The 20,069-nt window shown below is 47.3% G+C and overlaps 1 protein-coding gene across 1 annotated transcript; it reads right to left on the bottom strand.

The window, feature by feature from the left end:
• Positions 1-11,886: 11,886 nt before the first annotated feature.
• Positions 11,887-14,253, bottom strand: LOC119400607 (uncharacterized). Its single transcript, XM_037667663.2, has 3 exons — positions 13,805-14,253; positions 13,484-13,552; positions 11,887-12,386 (listed from the first exon to the last, which is right to left on the bottom strand). Exons 1-3 carry the CDS (start codon positions 14,251-14,253, stop codon positions 12,248-12,250), a joined length of 657 nt encoding a protein of 218 aa, XP_037523591.1. The 3' UTR covers positions 11,887-12,247.
• Positions 14,254-20,069: the final 5,816 nt, after the last annotated feature.

Below are 20,069 nucleotides of genomic sequence, written 5' to 3'. Positions count from 1 at the left end.
GGAGACTTACAAAGAGGGTTCAACTTAAATTGAGGACGACGCAGCGAGCGATGGAAAGGAAAATGATAGGTGTAACCTTAAGAGACAGGAAGAGAGCAGAGTGGGTCAGGGAACAAACGCGGGCTAAGGATATCATAGTTGAAATCAAGAAGAAGAAATGGATATGGGCCGGGCACGTAGCACGTCGGCAGGATAACCGGTGGTCATTAAGGGTAACTGACTGGATTCCAAGAGAGGGCAAACGCGTAAGGGGAAGACAGAAAATTAGGTGGGTAGATGAGATTAAGAAGTTTGTAGGTATAACGTGGCAACAGAAAGCACAGGACCGGGTTGATTGGCGGAACATGGGAGAGGCCTTTGCCCTGCAGTGGGCGTAGACAGGCTGATGATGATGATGATGAACCAAGTTTTCGACGCACCTGTGAAGCACACGGATATTGTTGCTGTTTTTAGATATGTAGATGACTACCTGATCGTTTGTAATGATGGACCTAACAGTTTTGACACGGTCGTTTTAGAGACGCTGACCATGTTCACGACGGAGTTGTCTCCTCTGGCGTTGACGCATGCAGTACCAAAAGATAATTTCATAAGGTTTTTATACCTCGGGTTGTATTTTTAGTCAACAGGTGTGTGCTGGGGTTATGAAGCGCGAGGAAATAAGCCGGTACTTTCGTTTACATCTGCGCACTCAAAAATTGGTAAAACGTGCTGTTATGGGTTCATGTTTTCAAAGTTCACTGATGAAATCGTGCCAACACAAGCTTGAGCCGAGCATGTGGGCCCAGGCTAAACGGGTAATTGATTCTGGCTACCCCCTGCCTGTTAACCGCCGTCGCCGAAAATATCAGTAGAAAAGGAACGGCGAACGCCAGTAGTGAGACCGCCGCCACTAAGGCAGCCATGGTTGCTCTGGTGCCCTACATGCACGCCATTTCGCATACTTTGCGCAGGATAGCGAGGAAGTCCGGCACGGACGCAGTTTTTTCCGCTCCCGAACGTCTGCAAAGGATGTGCAAAAAGGTTAATGCGGACAGCAGGGAGAAACGCGATTGCATAGTCAAGCACCGCGAAAAAGTTATAGGCTCCGTGCAGACGTAACTCCGCTCGGCGTCCCTAGCGGCAAGAAGCGCCGATTTGGCGGGATGCTCTGACGCGCTCGCAATGGGGTGAAGTCGAGGAACTATGCCTTTTACGATGACTACACTTTTCGTGCTTCTCGCGCTTGGCTAGTGACCAGAGCGACGGTACGTCCGCGTTATCAACGCGATCAGTCAGCCGCAGGTGGTGGACGATAAGAATAATATAGCATACAACATCGCTCCGCGATTGCACCCCTGCTCGCTCCACGCTCCCGCTGTGACGGCGCGAGGTATTTTCGCGGGCAGTTCCTTTTGTGCCGGTTCCGCTGCTCGTAGGAATGCCGAACTCCAGGAATAATTGCTGCGTTGTTGGGTGCAATAACCCCTACAGGAATTCTCTGGGCACGCGTTTTTACCTGTTTCCATTTAGAGAATATGAACGGAATCGGCGTGAACAGTGGATCGCGCTCGTTCGACGACAAGAGTGAGTTTTGTAAATAGATGTTTTTTTTTCTGGTGTGGCATTTGCCCGTGATTGTTCTCTGATTGATCTGCCGAGCAACATCTCTTCCACGACGCCGTGAACGTGCCCCGCTTCGAGGAGGTCCCTTCCCTTCTTCAGGTTAGCTCCTCGGAGGAAACTATATCACGTAGCTCTCTGAATCCAAACGTAATAATAATTGGCACGCTTTGCTGGGCCATGGCAGCAAAACACGAGCCACGACGATGAACTCGGCTGCACTGATTGAGTCGGCGCACCGAATGCAGTGCCATGGCCGTTCGATGGAAAGCGTTTTTTCATTCAGTGGCCGTGACAGTGCAATTGCTGGTATCGCCAGTTTCAAGCTGCCGCTGAGTTCGCTGCCGCGTTAGCCCGAGGGTGATAAGCTGTGATTGTTTAGTGAGCGAGGCGGCCCGCGTTATATTTAAGCAGCTTCGCTCAACGGGCTCGTCACCTCCGTTGTCTTCCGCCAGCTCATGCATTTAATGTTGCCGCGTTCGCCTGAGGATACACGAGGTCTGGCGAAAAGAAGCACCCGCGCTAACGCTACGTTCTCGGACAGCTGCTAATAATTTGACGTCTTTTGGAAGCAAACGGGAAAGGAAACGCCTCAAGCGAAGCACCAAAGCACGGCGCAGTGGCTTGCCGCCGCCTGCGTTACCTGCTCCCTTATCCCGCCAGATCTGCTGCCGTGGCCGCTTTGGCGCTGGAGGCAGCGCGCGACTGTGGCGGCTCCTAACGTATGCACGGTGCCCATACTGGCGCCGAACTGGAAGGTGTATAAACCAGAGACTCAGAGAACACGCGTATAATGTCAAAAAATCTGTGTGTGGCCATTTTGGAATTCGCTGCCAAAGGGTTGGTTGCGTCCCAGAATTTCAGAGCACTCGTATTCTGTTGTCACACAGCCGCGACGGTGAAGGGACGTGCACGACAGGGTCAGGAGCAAGCCGCAACAACCCTTTATTTCATTGGGCTAACCTGCGCCCGAAAGAAACAAGTGAACCGCCTTACGGATGCCGAACTACTACTCCGGCGCCCACTGCTGCACTCACTTTAACGGCGAGGGGCGTTCCCCGATAAAACGCGGCACGAAGATAAGTTCACGGATCACTCGTTCATGATGGAGCGCAGATACACACTAGTTACGTGCGTCACAAGTAAAGCGATAAGGATGGCAAGTGCATAACGTAAAGCGCAGTACAGAATTGACGAGGACGGGACAGGGAGTGACACACACACAAGCGCTAACTTTCAACAATGATTTATTGTGAGCCGGATCACTGCATAAATACATGAAAATTGCGGACATCAGGCATGCGCAAATGTGAAGGATCTAGGAATGACAATTCTTTTCTGGACAATGATAATGAAGGTGCGCTGACACAATCTTGGCCTAACTCGTGTATGGTGGCTGATTCAACTATCAACCGCGTGGTCTCATCTTTGTGCGTGCGTACGACAGAGCACTCATGAAAAGCAGGCGAACACCCACACGTGCTGCAATGCGCGGTTAACAAACCATCGCCACCCTTCTTTACATTGTTGTTGTGTTCTCTAAGCCTGTCGTTAAGGCTTTTAAGGCATTTGCGGTGGTTTTCAAAGGAACGCCGCGTGCGAACGCGTCAGCGCCGCCACTCACTCAACATTTTGACAGTGCAGCGACTTCAACGTGACTGTCGCGCTATCTTTTTGCCAACTGATCATTACGCCTCCCACGGGCGTGTTCGTGGGCGTTTGTCCTCTTTCGGAAAATTCTTTCGTTCCACCTGCAGCATGGAAATTTCCACTCTCGCAGGCAACAAGGGCGCACATGCAACACTCTGGTGCCGCTCGTTTTGCTTCTCTGGAATGTTAGAGATAAATAAACGGACAGGTAGGTAACTGCTATACTTACATTACACATTCTGAATATTTTTCTGTAGTAACGAATAGGTAGAAACAATGTCTCTACAAACAAGGAAATAATAACATTTCTCGCCGCAAATCCCACCACGGGCGCTTGCTTCGTGGCTGTGAGTGGTACGCCGTAAGCGCGGTGAAACTGAATGCGAGGCATTGTAGCCACGTGATTATATAACCTTTAGTTCTTCGTGCGTGTATGCATAGTCTGTGCTATTTATTAAGCTCATAGATGAATCGTACCGCTCGCTGGCGCTGCAGCGTGAACACAGCTCCTCGGCAAGAGCAAACGCGATGGGCGGACTCGATCATCGCCGCGGGCGTCTGTCAATCAAACTGATTGACGCGCGAACTCGGGCACAAACTCGTTGATTCTGAAGAGGCCCCAGTTCAACTCGTGACTGTCATAGTGCCGGTGTGCCTGTTAAGTGTTTTATGCGATGGACGCTACTCAGCAGCTTCTTTGCATACAAAATAATTTGGTCAGCTTGCACTACTTGTGCAAGACTGGGGCCATCGGAGGAACTTGTCGTCACCTAGCTTCTTCCAGCTAATTACTTGGCTCGTCTACTCAGTATGCTTCGTCTGCTTCAGAGTAATGACCGTGTCAGTTCGGTCTCAATATTGGTGTTATTGATTAGCTAGGCCTTAACAAACATGGCAGCGAATAGTTATGTCTTAATTGGTAATGATTTAAATAACACGACATGAATTACTCAGATTTCATCACCAAGGTCCTAATTAGCACGAATGTACTTAGCATAATGCTAATTAACGCGATCCCAATTACCGCGTACTTGGTGAGCAAGTTCCAAATTAGCGTACTCCTAATTAGCGTCGTGTTAATTAGCGTGACCCTGATTAGGTCGGTCTTAACTAACATGATATTGAATAGTCCTGTCTTGATTGTTAATGTTTTAATTACCACGACATTAATTACTCAGGTTTAATTCACAAGGGCCTGAATAGTACAGAGGTAATTAGCACTATCCTAATTAACAACACCCTAACTAACACGATCTCGGTGAGTAAGGTCTTAATTATGTTGGTTTTATTTACACGCTCCTAATTAGAATCGTGCTCATTAGCATGATCTTAATTTGTTCTTAGCTTTACACGGCTGCATTAGCAAGATCTTATTAAGACATGGCTTAATTAGCTCGGCCTTAGCATGATTTCGCTTAATCAGCTTCGTCGTAGCATGTCCTGACGTAGCTAGGCATACCGCCAAGCCATTTAGCTAATCAGCAGGGCGCACGTGCTCGGGGAGCGAGCAGACGATGAAGAACAGGACGGAGAGGGCGCGCGCCAGCCGAGCAACGCGCTAGGATGTACAGGCCGACCGTGGTGATTATTAGAGGCCGGATTTTTAGGCATTAAAAAGCTCGTTTTAGGCGCCAAAAATAGGGATGCAAAACAACGTTTTAGGAGGAGGAGGAGGAGGAGGAGGAGAAGAAAAACGGAAAGACAGGGAGGTTAGCCAGTTCTCAGACCGGCTGGCTACCCTGTGCTGGGGAAAGGGGAAGGGGGAGTGAAAGATTATAGAAAAGGGATGTTACAAAAAGAAAAAAAAGAACAATAGTACGATAAACGACACTGCTTAAAGCCTGTCTATGAGATTAGTTTTGCGCAAAAAGCGCAATAACGCTTTCAAAGCTTTCCGTGCCGAGGATGGTTTCGGCCAGTGTCCTAAGATCTTTTCCTCCGACAGTGGACGATTGTCAAGTCTATTTAACGCTTTGGACAGTTCTTCTCTTTTTGCACTGAAGCGAGGACACTCACAGAGAAGATGGGCGATTGTCTCCTCGCAGCTACAGTTATCACATGTCGGGCTGCTGGCCATTCCAATTCGAAATGAGTAGGCCTTCGTGAAGGCCACCCCGAGCCACAGGCGGCACAGGAGCGTCTCCTCAGCTCTAGTTATTCCCGACAGAAGACGGAGCTGTAGATTCGGGTCCAAGTTGTGAAGACGGGCGTTGGTAAATTCCGTCGAGTTCCATTGTGCCAGTGTCAGTTCACGTGCATGGGAACGAAGCCTTGTTGCGGCGTCCGTTCTTGACAGCGGTATAGCTGCACAATGGAGAGCATCATGGGCAGATCGGGCAGCCTCATCAGCACGGTCATTTCCGTAGATACCGCAATGGCCCGGTATCCACTGATAGATTAGGCTGTGGTGCTTCTCAATGGCGCGGTGATGAAGCAGTCTTATGTCAGCGACTAACTGTTCATTTGGTCCATGACGATATGGAGACATAATGCACTGGAGCGCTGCTTTGGAGTCAGAGAAGACTGACCACGCCTGTGGCGTTTCTTCCACTACGAACTCTAGAGCAGCACGGATGGCGGTGAGTTCTGCAGCCGTCGATGATGTCAAGTGCGACGTCTTGAACTTTATGGTGACGGATTTCTCGGGTATGACCACTGCCCCTGCTGAGCTTGTAGAAGAAACTGAACCGTCAGTATAAATGTGAAGGCGTCCACTGTGTTTTTCATGCAGAAACAATAGAGTGGCTTGCTGTAGGGCAAGATATGACGAGTGTTTTTTCTTTTGTATACCGGGAATGGTTATCAGGGCTTCCAGTGGATGTAGACACCACAACGGCAACGGCGATCTTGCTGCGTTTTAGGCTTTCAAAAGCGTAAATATAGGCAAAATAAATTTTCATATAAATGCAAATAATTTCAAACGAAGACGTGCTCGACCTCTATCTACGACAGGAAAACAAGAATGTTATTGCTTAAGATGACACGAAGGCGCCAACATTTGAACATAGCCTTGCAATTGTGCTTTGTCCCGCACGGTATGCACGGTGAGACAAGTGTCCACTGTCGAATCAACACACTCCTAGATGTCTACACGGCATGACTGAGGAGGGAAGAGTAGGAACAGATCGCTAAAGGACCAGAAGGGAGGGATTCCTCCTATTGAGTAAGACTTGTTGCTGGACGAGTTGGTTGAAATCGAAGGGGTGCATTTAAGCGCAAACTATATGAAAGAAAGGCACGAGTAAGAAGTAGGAGGAAGCGCCCGACCTTTCCGCTTCCTCCTACTTTTTACACGTGCCTTTCTTTCATAGTTTGCGCTAAAATGTACCCCTTCCCCCTATTGGCCGGGTCGAATCGAGTAGAGTCAATTTCTCCCCTGGCAGTGAACCACTGGCGCAGCCGGGGGAGGGGAGGTTCGGGAGTTAAACTCTATCTCCTCGAAACCTTTCAGTTTTGCATGTGTATATATATACGTACACACACACGTACAAACGCGCGCAAGAACACAGATAAAGTGTGGATGAACCCCTCCCCCCCCCCCCCAACCCTCCGAAAAAATTTCTGGCTACGCTACTGCAGTGAACACCTTACAAAGTAAATTACTAAAGCAAAAGCCGCGTGCTCATCACATTTTTCTTTCTTTTTTTTTTTGCTCTTCATTTTCCTTTCCGCTGACGGCTGTCTACTGTCTCGCATTCGCCAACCGCTCGCGCCATGTCTCTGCGGCGGCGAATGCTCGCCGGCGTGTCCCACTCGGCTGCTAGCGCTTGTTTCCGGGAGTTGGTTGAACTAGAGGACTAGGTTGAACGCCATAGTTCCGAACAGTCAATGTTGCGTGGTGACATGAATAACGGTCTCAAACAGCAACCGGGAGCGAAACGTGATGCTAAAAAGCGTTCATATAGGCGTCAATTTTGAAAGTAGGCATTTATAGGCGTTTGTAAGCATTTAGGCACAAACGCCAAAAATAGGCATTTATAGGCACTATAAAAACACTATAAAATTCATTCTTAACCTTCAATTCGTGCTTATATATGAAAGTGGCGTGATAGGAGCGCAAGGAACAAAATAGGCATTTGCCTAAAATGCGGTCTCTAGTGATTATACACGTGGCCTCCGCGATTAGCTCCAGCCACGGTGTTGTAAGGCGCTCGGTCGGAACCAATCTCAGTGGCCACGGTGCTGATTATTCTAAAGGATACTTAGTGCAGACATTAAACGCTTGAAAATTGATTCAAACGGCCCGCGCGCACATAATAAATATAGTTAGTAGAACTTTCTGCCACTTTTCTTGCATGGGCGCACTTCTGCACTCAGTGGAACGACAAACAAATGAAAGAAGGTACCTCTAGTTTGAAGACACCACCCAACCGTCTCGACCGCCCTTGACGTGACGCCGCGTTCCATCGTAACCAATGGAACGGAGCGCGCGCTGAGGGATGGATTTCACTTTCTCGTTCTATTAGCTCGTTCAAAAGGGGGTGTCGCCAGAGCTCGGAAAGATCCCGAGTTTCGTCAAACTCGGGCCATCCTGCATGGCACCCCGGTGTCCTACATAAGAACACACGAGAACAAAAGCAAGATCAAAATTCGCACTTGACATTGCAAACCGTAACGTCTATTACCGCGTGTAATAGGGTATCAGGCGAACGACATGCACAAGTTCTGGGCAAGCGCGACGCCGTCGTCGTGCCATCGGGGATAACTTCATAGTCCAGTTCACTAACACGACGTACAACGTTGTAAGGTCCAAAATAGCGGCACAACAACTTTTCGCTGAGTCCTCGGCGGCGAGTGGGGGTCCAAATCCACACACGGTCACTGGGTTTGTATTCCGTATGGCGGCGGCGTAAGTTGTAGCGTCGAGTGTCGGTGAACTGCTGTTCCTTAATCCGCAGACATGCAAGTTGTCGGCACATTTGCACAGCGCTACGAGAACGAGGAAGTATGAAAGGACACAACACAGGCGCTGACTTCAACTGAATTTTATGTAAGCATGCCATCAGCTGCCCTAACTCTGTGTAAGCATGCCATCAGATGCCCTAACCAAAAAGGAAATCGCGTATCTGGCTTTGACGCAATAGGTTTGTGTGTCTGTGCTGATGGGTGCTGGTGTTATCAGCTGTATATATTTCTAGCGTTTTCGCTAATAAAATTCAGTTGAAGTCAGCGTCTGTGTTGTGTCCTTTCATACGTGTTCGTTCTCGTAGCGCTGTGCAAATATGTCGATTACAAATCACCAACTAGCCCATGCTGCCGTTCTCTCAAGTTGTCGGGCTTGTTCTGCACGTTGAAGGTAGGCGGCGACGTCGTAGCTCTCTTCAGTGACATCTGGAAGCATGGCGTCCAATGTTGTAGCTGCCTCCCTGCCGTAAACGAGGCTAAAAGGAGTCATCCGTGTAGTCTCTTGTATTCCAGTAATATAGGCAAATACGACGAATGGAAGGATGCTGTCCCAGGTTTTGTGTTCTGCATCGACATACATGGCAAGCATGTCAGTGATTGTTTTGTTCAGTCGTTCCACGAGGCCGTTTGTTTGCGGATGATACGCAGTAGTCTCCGGTGGCTGGTTTGACTGCGGTGCCGGATAGCTTGCATTAGCTCTGCCGTGAACGCTGTTCCCCTGTCCGTGATGAGGACCTCGGGGGCACCGTGTCGCAACAGGATGCAATTCGCAAAAACCTTTGCGACCTCCTCTGCTGTTCCGTTCGGCAGGGCTTCTGCCTCGGCATAACGGGTGAGGTAGTCAATTGCTACGATTATAATTCTATTGCCAGAAGTTGATGTCGGAAAGGGGCCGAGAAGGTCCATTCCAATCAGTTGGAAAGGCTTTGCTGGGGGTGGTATGGGGTTCAGCAGTCCGGCTGGCCTGCTGGTCGGTGGCGTCTTTCTTCGTTGTCATTCACGGCAAGTCTTTACGTACAGCGCGACGTCGGTGTGCAGTCGTGGCCAGTAGAATTTCTCTTGGATTCGGCGAAGAGTGCGGGCATATCCAAGGTGTCCAGCAGTCGGTTCGTCGTGGGAAGCCCGTAGAATTTCTTCTCGAAGGTTGCTGAGAACGACAATGAGATGCGCAGTCTTGTTGGGCGCAAAGTTCTTCTTTACGATGATGCCTTTTTGTTGATGCCGTTTTGTTGATGCCTCCACGAATACCTTCCAGGTATTCGTGGAGACGCTTGAGGTGAGGGTCCGAGTGTTGCTGTTGCGCAAAAGTGCTGCTACTAATAGGTCCAAGGAAGCTGTCATCGTCGTCGTCATTCTTTGGGGGTTCATCGACAGGGGCCCTTGACAAGCAGTCTGCGTCCGAATGCTTCAGACTTGTATGTTACGGTGACATCAAATTCTTGGAGACGAAGACTCCATCGAGCGAGGCGGCCGGAGGGGTCTTTCAAATTTGCAATGCAGCAGAGGGCGTGATGGTCACTCACAACCTTGAACGGTCGCCCGTAAATGTACGGACGGAATTTCGATGTCGCCCAGATGATTGCGAGGCACTCCTTCTCAGTAGTTGAATAATTACTCTCCGCCCTCGACAGCGAACGGCTAGCGTATGCGATCCATTTCTCGAACCCATTGCTTTTCTGAGCGAGGACAGCGCCTATGCCCACGCTGCTTGCGTGGGTGTGAATTTCAGTTTGGGCGTCTTCATCAAAGTGTGAAAGGATGGGAGGGGACTGTAAACGACGCTGGAGTTCCTTAAAGACTTCTTGCGGCGCTTCCCATTGAAATGGCACATCAGCCTTTGTTAGCTTCGTCAAAGGTTCAGCTATGCATGAAAAGTTCCTCACAAACCTGCTGTAGTAAGCACACAAGCCAAGGAATCTTCGGACGGCTTTCTTGTCTGTCGGCCGTGGAAAATGCTCGATAGCGGACGTCTTCTGGAGGTCGGGTCGTACGCCGTCCGTGCTGATGATATGGCCAGGAAATAACAGCTCCTGATATGCGAAGCGGAACTTCTCAGGCTTTAGGGTAAGTCCCGAAGACTTGATTGCATTGAGTACGGCCCTCAGTCTTCGCATGTGTTCGTCGCAGTCACACGACGAGTGGACTAGAGAGATCCTGGTCTATGTCGACTCTTTGGATACGATGTTGTAGGTAGGATTTAATGAGGTGTGCCGCTTTGTCGCGGTAGCCATAGCGTAACAGTTTCTCTAATAAAAGGGTGTAGTTTATAAGATCAAATGCTTTAGTGAAGTCGACAAAAATTCCTAGGACAAATTTACTTTCGTTAAGTGCCGTTAATATTAAGTCTTTTTGAGCTAATAACGCCAATTCAGTGCTAAGACCTTTGCCGAAACCAAATTGGAACGGTATTATAAAGTTACGTTTTTCTTCAAATTCAGTAAATCGATTTAAAATTATTTTTTCGAGTAATTTTGAAGATACCGGAAGAATAGATATAGGGCGATAGTTACCCATGTCATTTTTATTACCTTTTTTAAATAACACCGTCACACGTGCGGCTTGCATTCTGCGGGAAAAGACAGCCTAGTTTAGACAAAGGTTGAAAATGTAAGAAAGAGGAGGGGCTAATAGATCAATTACATGCTTCATAGGTTTAATCTGGAAACCATCTATGCCTTTTGCTTTACTGGTATTTAAGTGATGAGTTATATAAATTACTTCAAGCTCATTTCCAGGGTTCAAAAAGATTGTGTTTGTAATGTAGGGAAGGCTATTTACATTGTGTTGCCCAGCGGGAAGGTTTGCGACGCTAACAAAATGCTTATTAAAAGCGTCGTCAAGCAGTGTACCTGAGAGCTCTTGACCATTTATCTCTAATTTCGTAATCTTTTCAGGAGTGGCGCTTACTTTTAAGACAGTGTTTAGCCTTTTCCACATAAGCTCAGAGCATCCAGCTGCGGCGCTGAAATAGTTTACAAAGTAGTTACGCCTAGCTTTCTTTATATCCTTATCCAAGCGATTACGGCACGATTTGAATTGGCGAAACAGCTCACAGTCTTTAGTTTGAATAAATCTGTGGTATAGGTTGTTGTTCTCGATTCTAGAAAGAAGCTCGGAGCTTAACCAGGGCTTTCGAATGTTCCGCCCTTGCTTGACGCAAATGGCAGGAAAACTAGTTGCATATATAGGTTTAAGAATACGAAGAAAGATTTAGTAGACCCTATTCGCGTCACAACACCTTAACACTTCCTCCCAAGAAGTATGTTCTATTTGACTACGAAATCTAAATAAACTTTCTTCTGTAATTTTCTGGACAAAGTGTTTTAATTTGGGCCACTTACTACGTATATGTATGTTGCAACAAAGAAATATAGGTAGGTGATCACTCATATCATACGCGAAAACACCTGCTTTAACATTTGCATAATTTATATTTGTTAAAAAGATATCGAATAAAAATGAGGAATGTTGAGTTATTCTAGAGGGTAAATTAATTACACAACTAGGCCATTTACCATAAGAAAAAAAATCAGGCTTTTCTTTGACAGAGTCATTCTTCATCATATTAATATTAATGTCGCCACCAAACACAACATCAAAGTGATTTTTGTTAACGAACTCTGCAATTGATTCAAGATGACTGAAAAATGGAGACACAGCACCACTGGGAGGACGGTAGCAGACAGTTAATACCATGTTTTCACTTTAATTGACAGCATTTCACAGTCATGTGTGCTGACAGAAAGTTCGAATAATAATTCGCAAGTAAATGCTTCCCTAATCAAGATGCATACACCGCCACCGCGTGAATAGGAACGATTTAAATAAAATGTATTGTAGGATGGAAGGCGCAAAACATCAAGATCATTCGTACACCAGGTTTATGTTAATAATATTGCATCAAATGAAAAACGGAGTTGTTCAAGGAACAAACAAAGATCGGACTACTTATTTATAACAGAACGAATATTTAGGTGAAAGCATTTAAATGATTTAAGGAACGGTTTCCCGATGTGTTGCTCACATTCTTGGGGCAACACATAGAAGTCAACGTTTGTGTCTGCCATTGGTTTAGCAAAGCACGCAGCTCTTAGCCTAGTTTATCCAGATCATCTGCGGTGGAAATCACCACTGCCTGTTCACCGTCCGCTTTGCGAACAAGTACCCGACCGTTGTTGTGCCACACATACTTGTACATTGCCCTTTTGGCCCAGTTTTTAGGGGCGAAGCTCCTTAAGGCGGCACCCGTTCGTCCCTCGTAGTCGTCGTCATCGTAGTAGTCCGTAACAAGTCTTACGCTTTGACCTCCAAGGTGGTGCCGGTGGGAGATTTCTCCTGTGCGTTGTTGAACAATAAAAAATTCGCAGCGTGCGCGTTAACTAAAAGCCGAATTCTTCTGTCTCTCATTCCCCATTAGCAGCCATTGGCATGTTCCAGTAGGAAACGTTAGTAGAAGTAGAAGTGTAAGTGTTAGCTAAAAGCCGACTTCTTCTGTCTCTCATTCCCATTAGCAGCCATTGTTTACCTCCAAGGTAGTGCCTGGTGAGATTTCTCCTGTGCGTGATTAAACAATAAAAATTTTGTTCAAAACGCCGTTGATTGATGAAATAAACCAACGAAAGACGCCAGATGTTTTGTAAAAGCAGAACGAAAGAACGCCAGATGTTTTTCTTAAAGTGTAGTAGTAGTAGTTGTATGTAGCCACCTCGCCCGATCGTCAACGGGCGAGGTGGACCGGCAACGGCGCGAGGACCCTGCCGTACGAGAGTTAAATCACACTAAAAGACATACTTTGCGGGCGATACACTCTAGTGAGCTTTCAACTTTTCGTTTAATGTACATGATAAAGAAATTATTTCTACGAAAAACGCAAGGCACACCTTGAGCAATATGTTTGGTTTTGGGACGCTAAGTGGAACCATGAGGCGATGCGAAGCCGGAGCACTTGCACGATCGCGTTCCGTTGGCTTTCGTTGGGCATGCTACCGACCTCGTGTCGTGGAACGCGCGTCCTGTCTTCCCTCTAGCCTTGCCTTTAATTCGCACAGGGCGAGCGGGGAATGCGGTCGCTCTTGGCGCTCTTTCGCTCGGGAGCGGACTTCTTCCTTGCATTTCACCGATCACAAGTGATAATGAAGGGACCACGTAAACCAACAGTACAATAAAAGTTTGATGTTTAATATATACACGATGTTTCACACTCCTTATATTATGTACTGGGCGCATTTCACGGAAGAGTTTCACGGTTTACAGATGATTCCCTCCGTAGCTTCGCCCCACTCATCATCATTCACCCCGTGGATATGCTGTGATTTTTGTTTCAAACAGAAGAGCACGTGTTCGTTTTGTCACATTTTCCTTCATAAAGACCACATCATTCCTGTCACGCAGTTTCGTCCGCCGCGGTGGTATAGCGGTTACGGTGCTCGGCTGCTGACCCGAAGGTCACGGGTTCGATCCCGGCCGCGGCGGTCGTATTTCGATGGAGGCGAAATGGTAGAGGCCCGTGTACTTAGATTTAGGTGCACGTTAAAGAACACCAGACGGTCGAAATTTCCGGAGCCCTCCACTACGGCGTCTCTCATAATCATATCGTGGTTTTGGGACGTAAAACCCCAGATATTATTATTATTTGTTACGCAGTTTCTTTCGGTTCAACCACCACTGATCCCTATCAGTCTGCTTGGCAAAGCGACAGATAATGCCGGGGATTTTATATTTCTTAGACGGTAGGCGGTGAACCGCAACCACGTCGTTAGCCGATAGCTGTGGAAGCTCAAGCTGCGTGGCGAGTTCGTTTAGCTTGTCAATGAAATTTTGTTTTTCTGTCTGTTTAATGCCATGAAATTCAAGGTTAAGGCGGCGGCTTTTCCATTCGAGGGCGTCGATTTCAGCTTGGAGCTGAATAACATCGTTTTCATTTTTCTCGTGTATTTCGGTGCGGCGTCTGAGTTCTTTAATTTCCTGTTCACGTTTCTCGGTAATTTTCCGCAGTTCATCATACTGCTCCGACCAGAGTTGCAAGGAATCCTCTATGCCGTCTACTACCTTCAGTGGCAACAGCTCGTCAAGCTTAGAACTTATATCCTTTAACATAATGCGAATGTCTTGCTGGTCAGATTCATCACTTTCACTCGGTCGCTGCGCTCGAATTTTCTGTCGCCGACAAGACGTACAGCGCCAAGCTTGGCGATACGCCTCCCCCTTTCTCTTGAGCGTTGTCACAGAAGTTCCCGAACATTTTCCGGTATGAAAAGCAGAAGTACAGTCACTGCACACGATAAAAGGGTCCGACTCCGTGAGCCGTATCTGACTGTTCAAACATAGCATATTGGACGTCATCATCACTGTTTGGCAGCAGCAGCAGCAGCATCAAGAATATTGCGAAAGAAGGGAAATAAAAAAAAATTCAACGATACTAACCTGCGAAAAAGAAGGTGCTGATTTAGGCGCTGTCTCGATGCTGCCGCGGCTGCCAATGTAACGCAGTGCTTGGTTTGACTGCCTTATAAGTTGTCCGTCCACCGAGGCGCCGTATGACGGTTGCAGCTGGCTCCACTGTAGGTTGACCTGCTTGGCCACCAGCGATTCAGACGGCGCTTGAAGATAATTGTGTCTGGCTCCCATGGGCTGTGTCGCACGCGCCGCCCTCCGTCAGCAGCAGCAGAAGCTCGGTGAATGCGGTGTCAGGAGAGCCGATTCGTATCTGCGAAAAAGCAGATGCTAATTTAGGCACTGTCTCGATGCTGCCGCGGCTGCCAATGATTAAAAAAACAAGAACTGCGTAATGATTTGAGACAGGACGAAAAGGTAACCTTGAAACACAGAAGCAGTGAATAATGAAAAAGATTTAACTGCACAGATACATACATGGGCATCGAACAACACAGAAGGCGTACTTAAACCACGGGAAGGAATTTAGAAAACAAGAAACCGCCGTGGTTTTCTAGTGGTATGGTGCTCTATTGCTGACCCGAAAGTCGCGGGATCGAATCCCGGCCGCAGCGGTCTCATTTCCATGGAGGTGAAATGCCAGGGGCCCGTTACTTAGATTTAGGAGCACGTACGTTAAAGAACAACAGATGGTAGAAATTTCCGGAGCCCTCCACTATGGCGTCTATCATAATCATATCGTGGTTTTGGGACGTAAATTTCCATAAATTATTATTATTAGAAAAATAATACAATCCATGATACACTTCACATCACAGAAAAAGCGAAAGCAAAAAATTACACCATACCCCGCTAAAGGGGACCATGAGGCGATGCGAAGCAGCATTTCGGCATGTCGAGCCCGCGTTTCAGAGGGGAAGTGGAGAGGAGGTGTGAGAAGAGGGCTTGAGCATGCGCAGTAAGGGTAGTCACGCCGCACACCACCACCGGATTGAACTCCGCCATATGCTTCGCATCTAAAAATCACAAGCAGATACAGGACCAACCAAGTGCAGTAAGGAATGTTTACGAAGTAAAATGCAGGATTCATGCACACGTGAAGCAAAATCTTTTAAGCATACAGCTGATATCAGTGTGTCCATTTCTTACGCAAGTTTGACTCCGGCAGAAGTTTTCCTTGCATGCCCATTCGAAATACCCGCTAGAAGCTTACGCTGCAAATGGATAATGTGGTCGTCGGATTCCACTTGTCCCGTTTGATTTTTACTGTCCAAAGAAGCCTTCTTTTCGGATCTCTTGAAGACTATACAGCTTCCATCGTTCTTGGAATGATTGGTGAACTGCGGCAAGCAACACCAGGCCATGGTGACCTCAGCGAGCGCATAAAAGTAGAGGGTCATTCCACGCCAAACGTCCCAAACATTGCGCTCGACCCTCTCCGATTCTATTGTAAAAAATTGTAGACGTTCATATCAGTGCACTATTCGCCCTCAGAAGTATTTTTGTTTTGGAAAAAAAATATTTTTGTATATTACTGTGATGTTGAATTTTGCCGTAGTGGGGAAACCTAGGTTGCGAAAAAATATTCTAAAAATGCAATACTTCACGGAACGCCTTAAATAGCTGCTATTTGCTTGAAAAGGAATGGCACTATCTTATTATCACACATTGACGACCACTACTCTCACGATGTGCTTTGTGCTGAAGCAATTCTGCGCCCATTTTGATTATTTTTTCAATATTTTACGAATACTACAGACACAATAGGACTATATCATATGGCTGGATAGTTGTCAGTAAGCGTGTCAAAAAAGTGTTGAAATCGATGACCGAGTAGTTTCGAAGTGGAAGGGGTGCAAACATTGAAAAATGTGTGAAGTGCCCCATTTTCAGGCACATGTACAGTGGTGATGCGTTTCAAGTAAAAACGCACGCTTAGTCTCATTTGGAAGAGTAAACAAAGGAGATTTATTTGTGAGAGTTTAATCGGAGTGATTTTTGTTTTAGGCGAGAAACAAAAGTTTTATATTGAGCGTTTGCGGCGTGCCTTGGCGCGGACCCGTAAGTCCGCTTCTCTGCGCCGCCACACTTCCTTGGGGCAACGGAAATATGCGGCGCCCAATGGGTTGCAAGATCGTGTGCTGCTGCGAGTTTTCACGTTGCTGAAAACATGCAAACAGCGTATATGGCTGGCAGAAGGTTTCGGTACGGCACTAAAGGCTGCCGGTCGGATCTGAGCACTATTTCATTGCCACGTCGCTACATGCGCACGTACGACAGACGCAGAACTTTGTTGTGTTTTCGATCTCTGCGGAGGTTGCGGTTCTTTCTTCCGTTGCCGACGTATGGTCTTCGCCACTTGAAATGCCTGTGTTGCTGAATAGGGGGTGAGCCCGGCACTAACAGTGGTCAGTGATGGTGGCACGAAATGGTGAAACGTGCGCGTACCTTTGAGGGAGGTTGTAGAATCAAACCTTGCTCAACTTTCGTTCCTTCAACCCTTCTCTCTGGCACCCAGAGCACAAATATACCTTTAATATTTTGTTCTGACCAGGTAAAAAGCTCATGGGGTGTAAGGATATGTCCCTCGTGTCTCTGAAGACTTGCCCTGGATGCCAGCCGCTTCACGGTGCCGCCAACCCCATCGCAAGCGCTCTTACCATGAGAGGTTGCGAAAGTTCCACTCTGCAGCTAAACTAAAGTCTTTTATTGCGATAGCAATTGTATGGACAGTCTCGGCTCGTTTTTGCCGTCGCTGTCGCCGCCTCATGCTGCGTATATGTGTAAGTATATATATACATTATATATATATATATATATATATATATATATATATATATATATATATATATATATAAAAGTCTCAAAGAAAAATAATACCGAAAAAGCTTGCGAAGCGCGGAATCGAGCCAGTGACCTCTCGATCCGCAGCGTGTGGCTCTAACCACTATGCCACAAAGCGCCGATCCTTCAAGTAGCTAACGGGGAGCGTTATATACACACCCTTTACCGCAAAACTCTGAGACAGCAGGCGCTTATAAGCGTTTGTTTCTCATTACCAACGAGATGGCGCGAGCAGCGCAACGCAAGCACCTAAGGGCGTCAACCAGCTCGCTCGCTTCTTCTAATATTTGCGCAGGGAGAACCTTGCCCTTCCGCTGTCTGCTCGCGCGGTAGTAGCTGCCGGTTAGTGATGGACGCGCGGTATACTTGCAGCGCGTCCATCGCGGGCCGCTTTTCTTGCTATCGCATTCATCGCTTCGCCCTTGCGGTGAAACTGTGACTTTTTTTTTCATGGTAGCACAAGTTTACAAAATTGTTCTTGTTTTTGTACTGCGACGATGCACTGTCGGTAAAGTAGTGAATTTGTTTGACATCAGGAAGTTCATGTTTTAGGACTTTGAGTACTTCATCTTGAAATGTAGCCACTGCAGCTGTAGTGTGTTCGAGACATTCCGAAATCACCATAAATGATTTTGCCCGAAGGGAGCCAGTTTCCTTGCAGTCATGGCATGCGACTAAGGGATGCAATGGGGCTTGCGTGTTTACCCAGTGGTATGATTGGGGAGGAAACTATAATTCTCTGAATCAACTCGTCGCCCTTGAGGTTCATTTTAAACTCTCCTAAATATTTTGCTTGCTGCTTGCCCACGAAGTGGTGCAACTTTAACTCTTGTAGCATGTCTACAAACTTCTCAGAAAATTCCGCTGGAGTTAGGATAATTGTTTCGAGCCTGCAGCGGATACCACTGATCCATTGCTGGAGATGAAGGTAGTCAATCTTACCGGTATCGAGAGATGAGGCGTTGTCCAGCATGCTTTTGAGGGCGTCGCTACTTGGGCGCATAAGACAGCAGCCGCGCATGCAGTCTTCATTTTCTGTCTCGCATACAATTGTGGAGAACAATTCTTCTGTTGTTTGCGTGAAGCCCGCGGCATTGAGCATCAGCTTGAAGTTCTGGTGCGCCATGTACACGCAAACTGTGTGGGTGCCACTCCCTCCGGCCAAGACACAGTGGGGTGGACGCAAACTTGCGAATGGAGAGAATCCGCATTTGATATTGCATGGATGTGTGGCGGAGCAGTGAAGCGGACTTACGGGCCCGCGCCCAGGCACGTCGCGAACGCTCAATATAAAACTTTTGTTTCTCGCCTAAAACAAAAAACACTCCGATTAAACTTTCACAAATAAATCTCCTTTGTTTAGTCTCCCAAATGAGGCTAACCGTGCATTTTTACTTGAAACGCATCACCACTGAAAAACGCATCGCCACATGTGCCTGAAAATGGGGCATTTCACACATTTTTCAATGTTCGCGCCCATTCCACTTCGAAGCTACTCGGTCATCGACTTCAATACTTTTTTGACACGTACCCCGCCACGGTGGTCTAGTGGTTATGGCGCTCGACTGCTGACCCGTAGGTCGCGGGATCGAATCCCGGCCGCGGCGGCTGCATTTTCGATGGAGGCGGAAATGTTTGAGGCCCGTGTACTTAAATTTAGGTGCACGTTAAAGAACCCCAGGTGGTCGAAATTTCCGGAGCCCTCCACTACGGCGTCTCTCATAATCATATGGTGGTTTTGGGACGTTAAACCCCAGATATTATTATTTTTTGACACGCTTACTGCCAACTATCCAGCCATGTGATATAGTCCTATTGTGTCGGTAGTATTCGTAGAATATTGAAAAAATAATCAAAATGGGCGCAGAATTGCCGCATTCCTTCCGCACAAAGCACATCTAGTGGTCGCCAATGGGTGATAATAAGTTAGTGCCATTCTTTTTCAAGCAAATAGCAGATATTGAAGGCGCTCCGTGAAGTATTGTATATTTTAGAGTATGTTTTCGCAACCTAGGTTTCACCCACTACGCCAAAATTCAAATCACTGCAATAGACGAAACAAATCTTTTCCAAAAAATACTTTTCGAGGGCAAATAGTGCACTGATATGAACGTCCACAATTTTTTACAACAGCATTGGAGAGGGCCGAGCGCAATCTTTGGGACGTTTGGCGAGCAATGGCCCTGGAGGGAAACGTACACCTGCCTAACAACAGCGCGCACGCCACGCACAAGTGACACGGCGGAGGAGTGGAAACGGCGGCCACGCTGCCGCCAAGGCCGAGGAGGCCATAGAGTGTCCTACAATACTTACTAGTGGGAACTCTGGCGCTAGTGTCTATGGGAGCTGCAACGCATGGCTACACTCTAGCATGGCGCTTCAGCCAGCTTGGGAATGATGGGTAGTACACGGATTTGTCTAAACTTCGTTATTTTGGCTCCGTTTCCCTCCGCCTCGCCTGCACGCGCTTTATCGCAAAACGAAGTTCAGCTAAAGTCAGCAGTTCCACTTCACCACTTCAACCTTTTTAGGCTCTCCAATTGAAATCTGGTCACGAAGGTCACAACCATCCATTCTTTTATCCGAAAGAAAAACAAAACACAGCAATAAACAAAGCCACAAGTGTGTTCGAAGGCCGCAAGTACGAAGACTAGGCAAATCCGTGTACTGCCCAT

The sequence above is a fragment of the Rhipicephalus sanguineus genome, chromosome 7 (genome assembly GCF_013339695.2).
Source record: "Rhipicephalus sanguineus isolate Rsan-2018 chromosome 7, BIME_Rsan_1.4, whole genome shotgun sequence".
Taxonomy (NCBI): Eukaryota; Metazoa; Arthropoda; class Arachnida; order Ixodida; family Ixodidae; genus Rhipicephalus; species Rhipicephalus sanguineus.
This window is presented reverse-complemented; position numbering and strand designations above follow the sequence as displayed.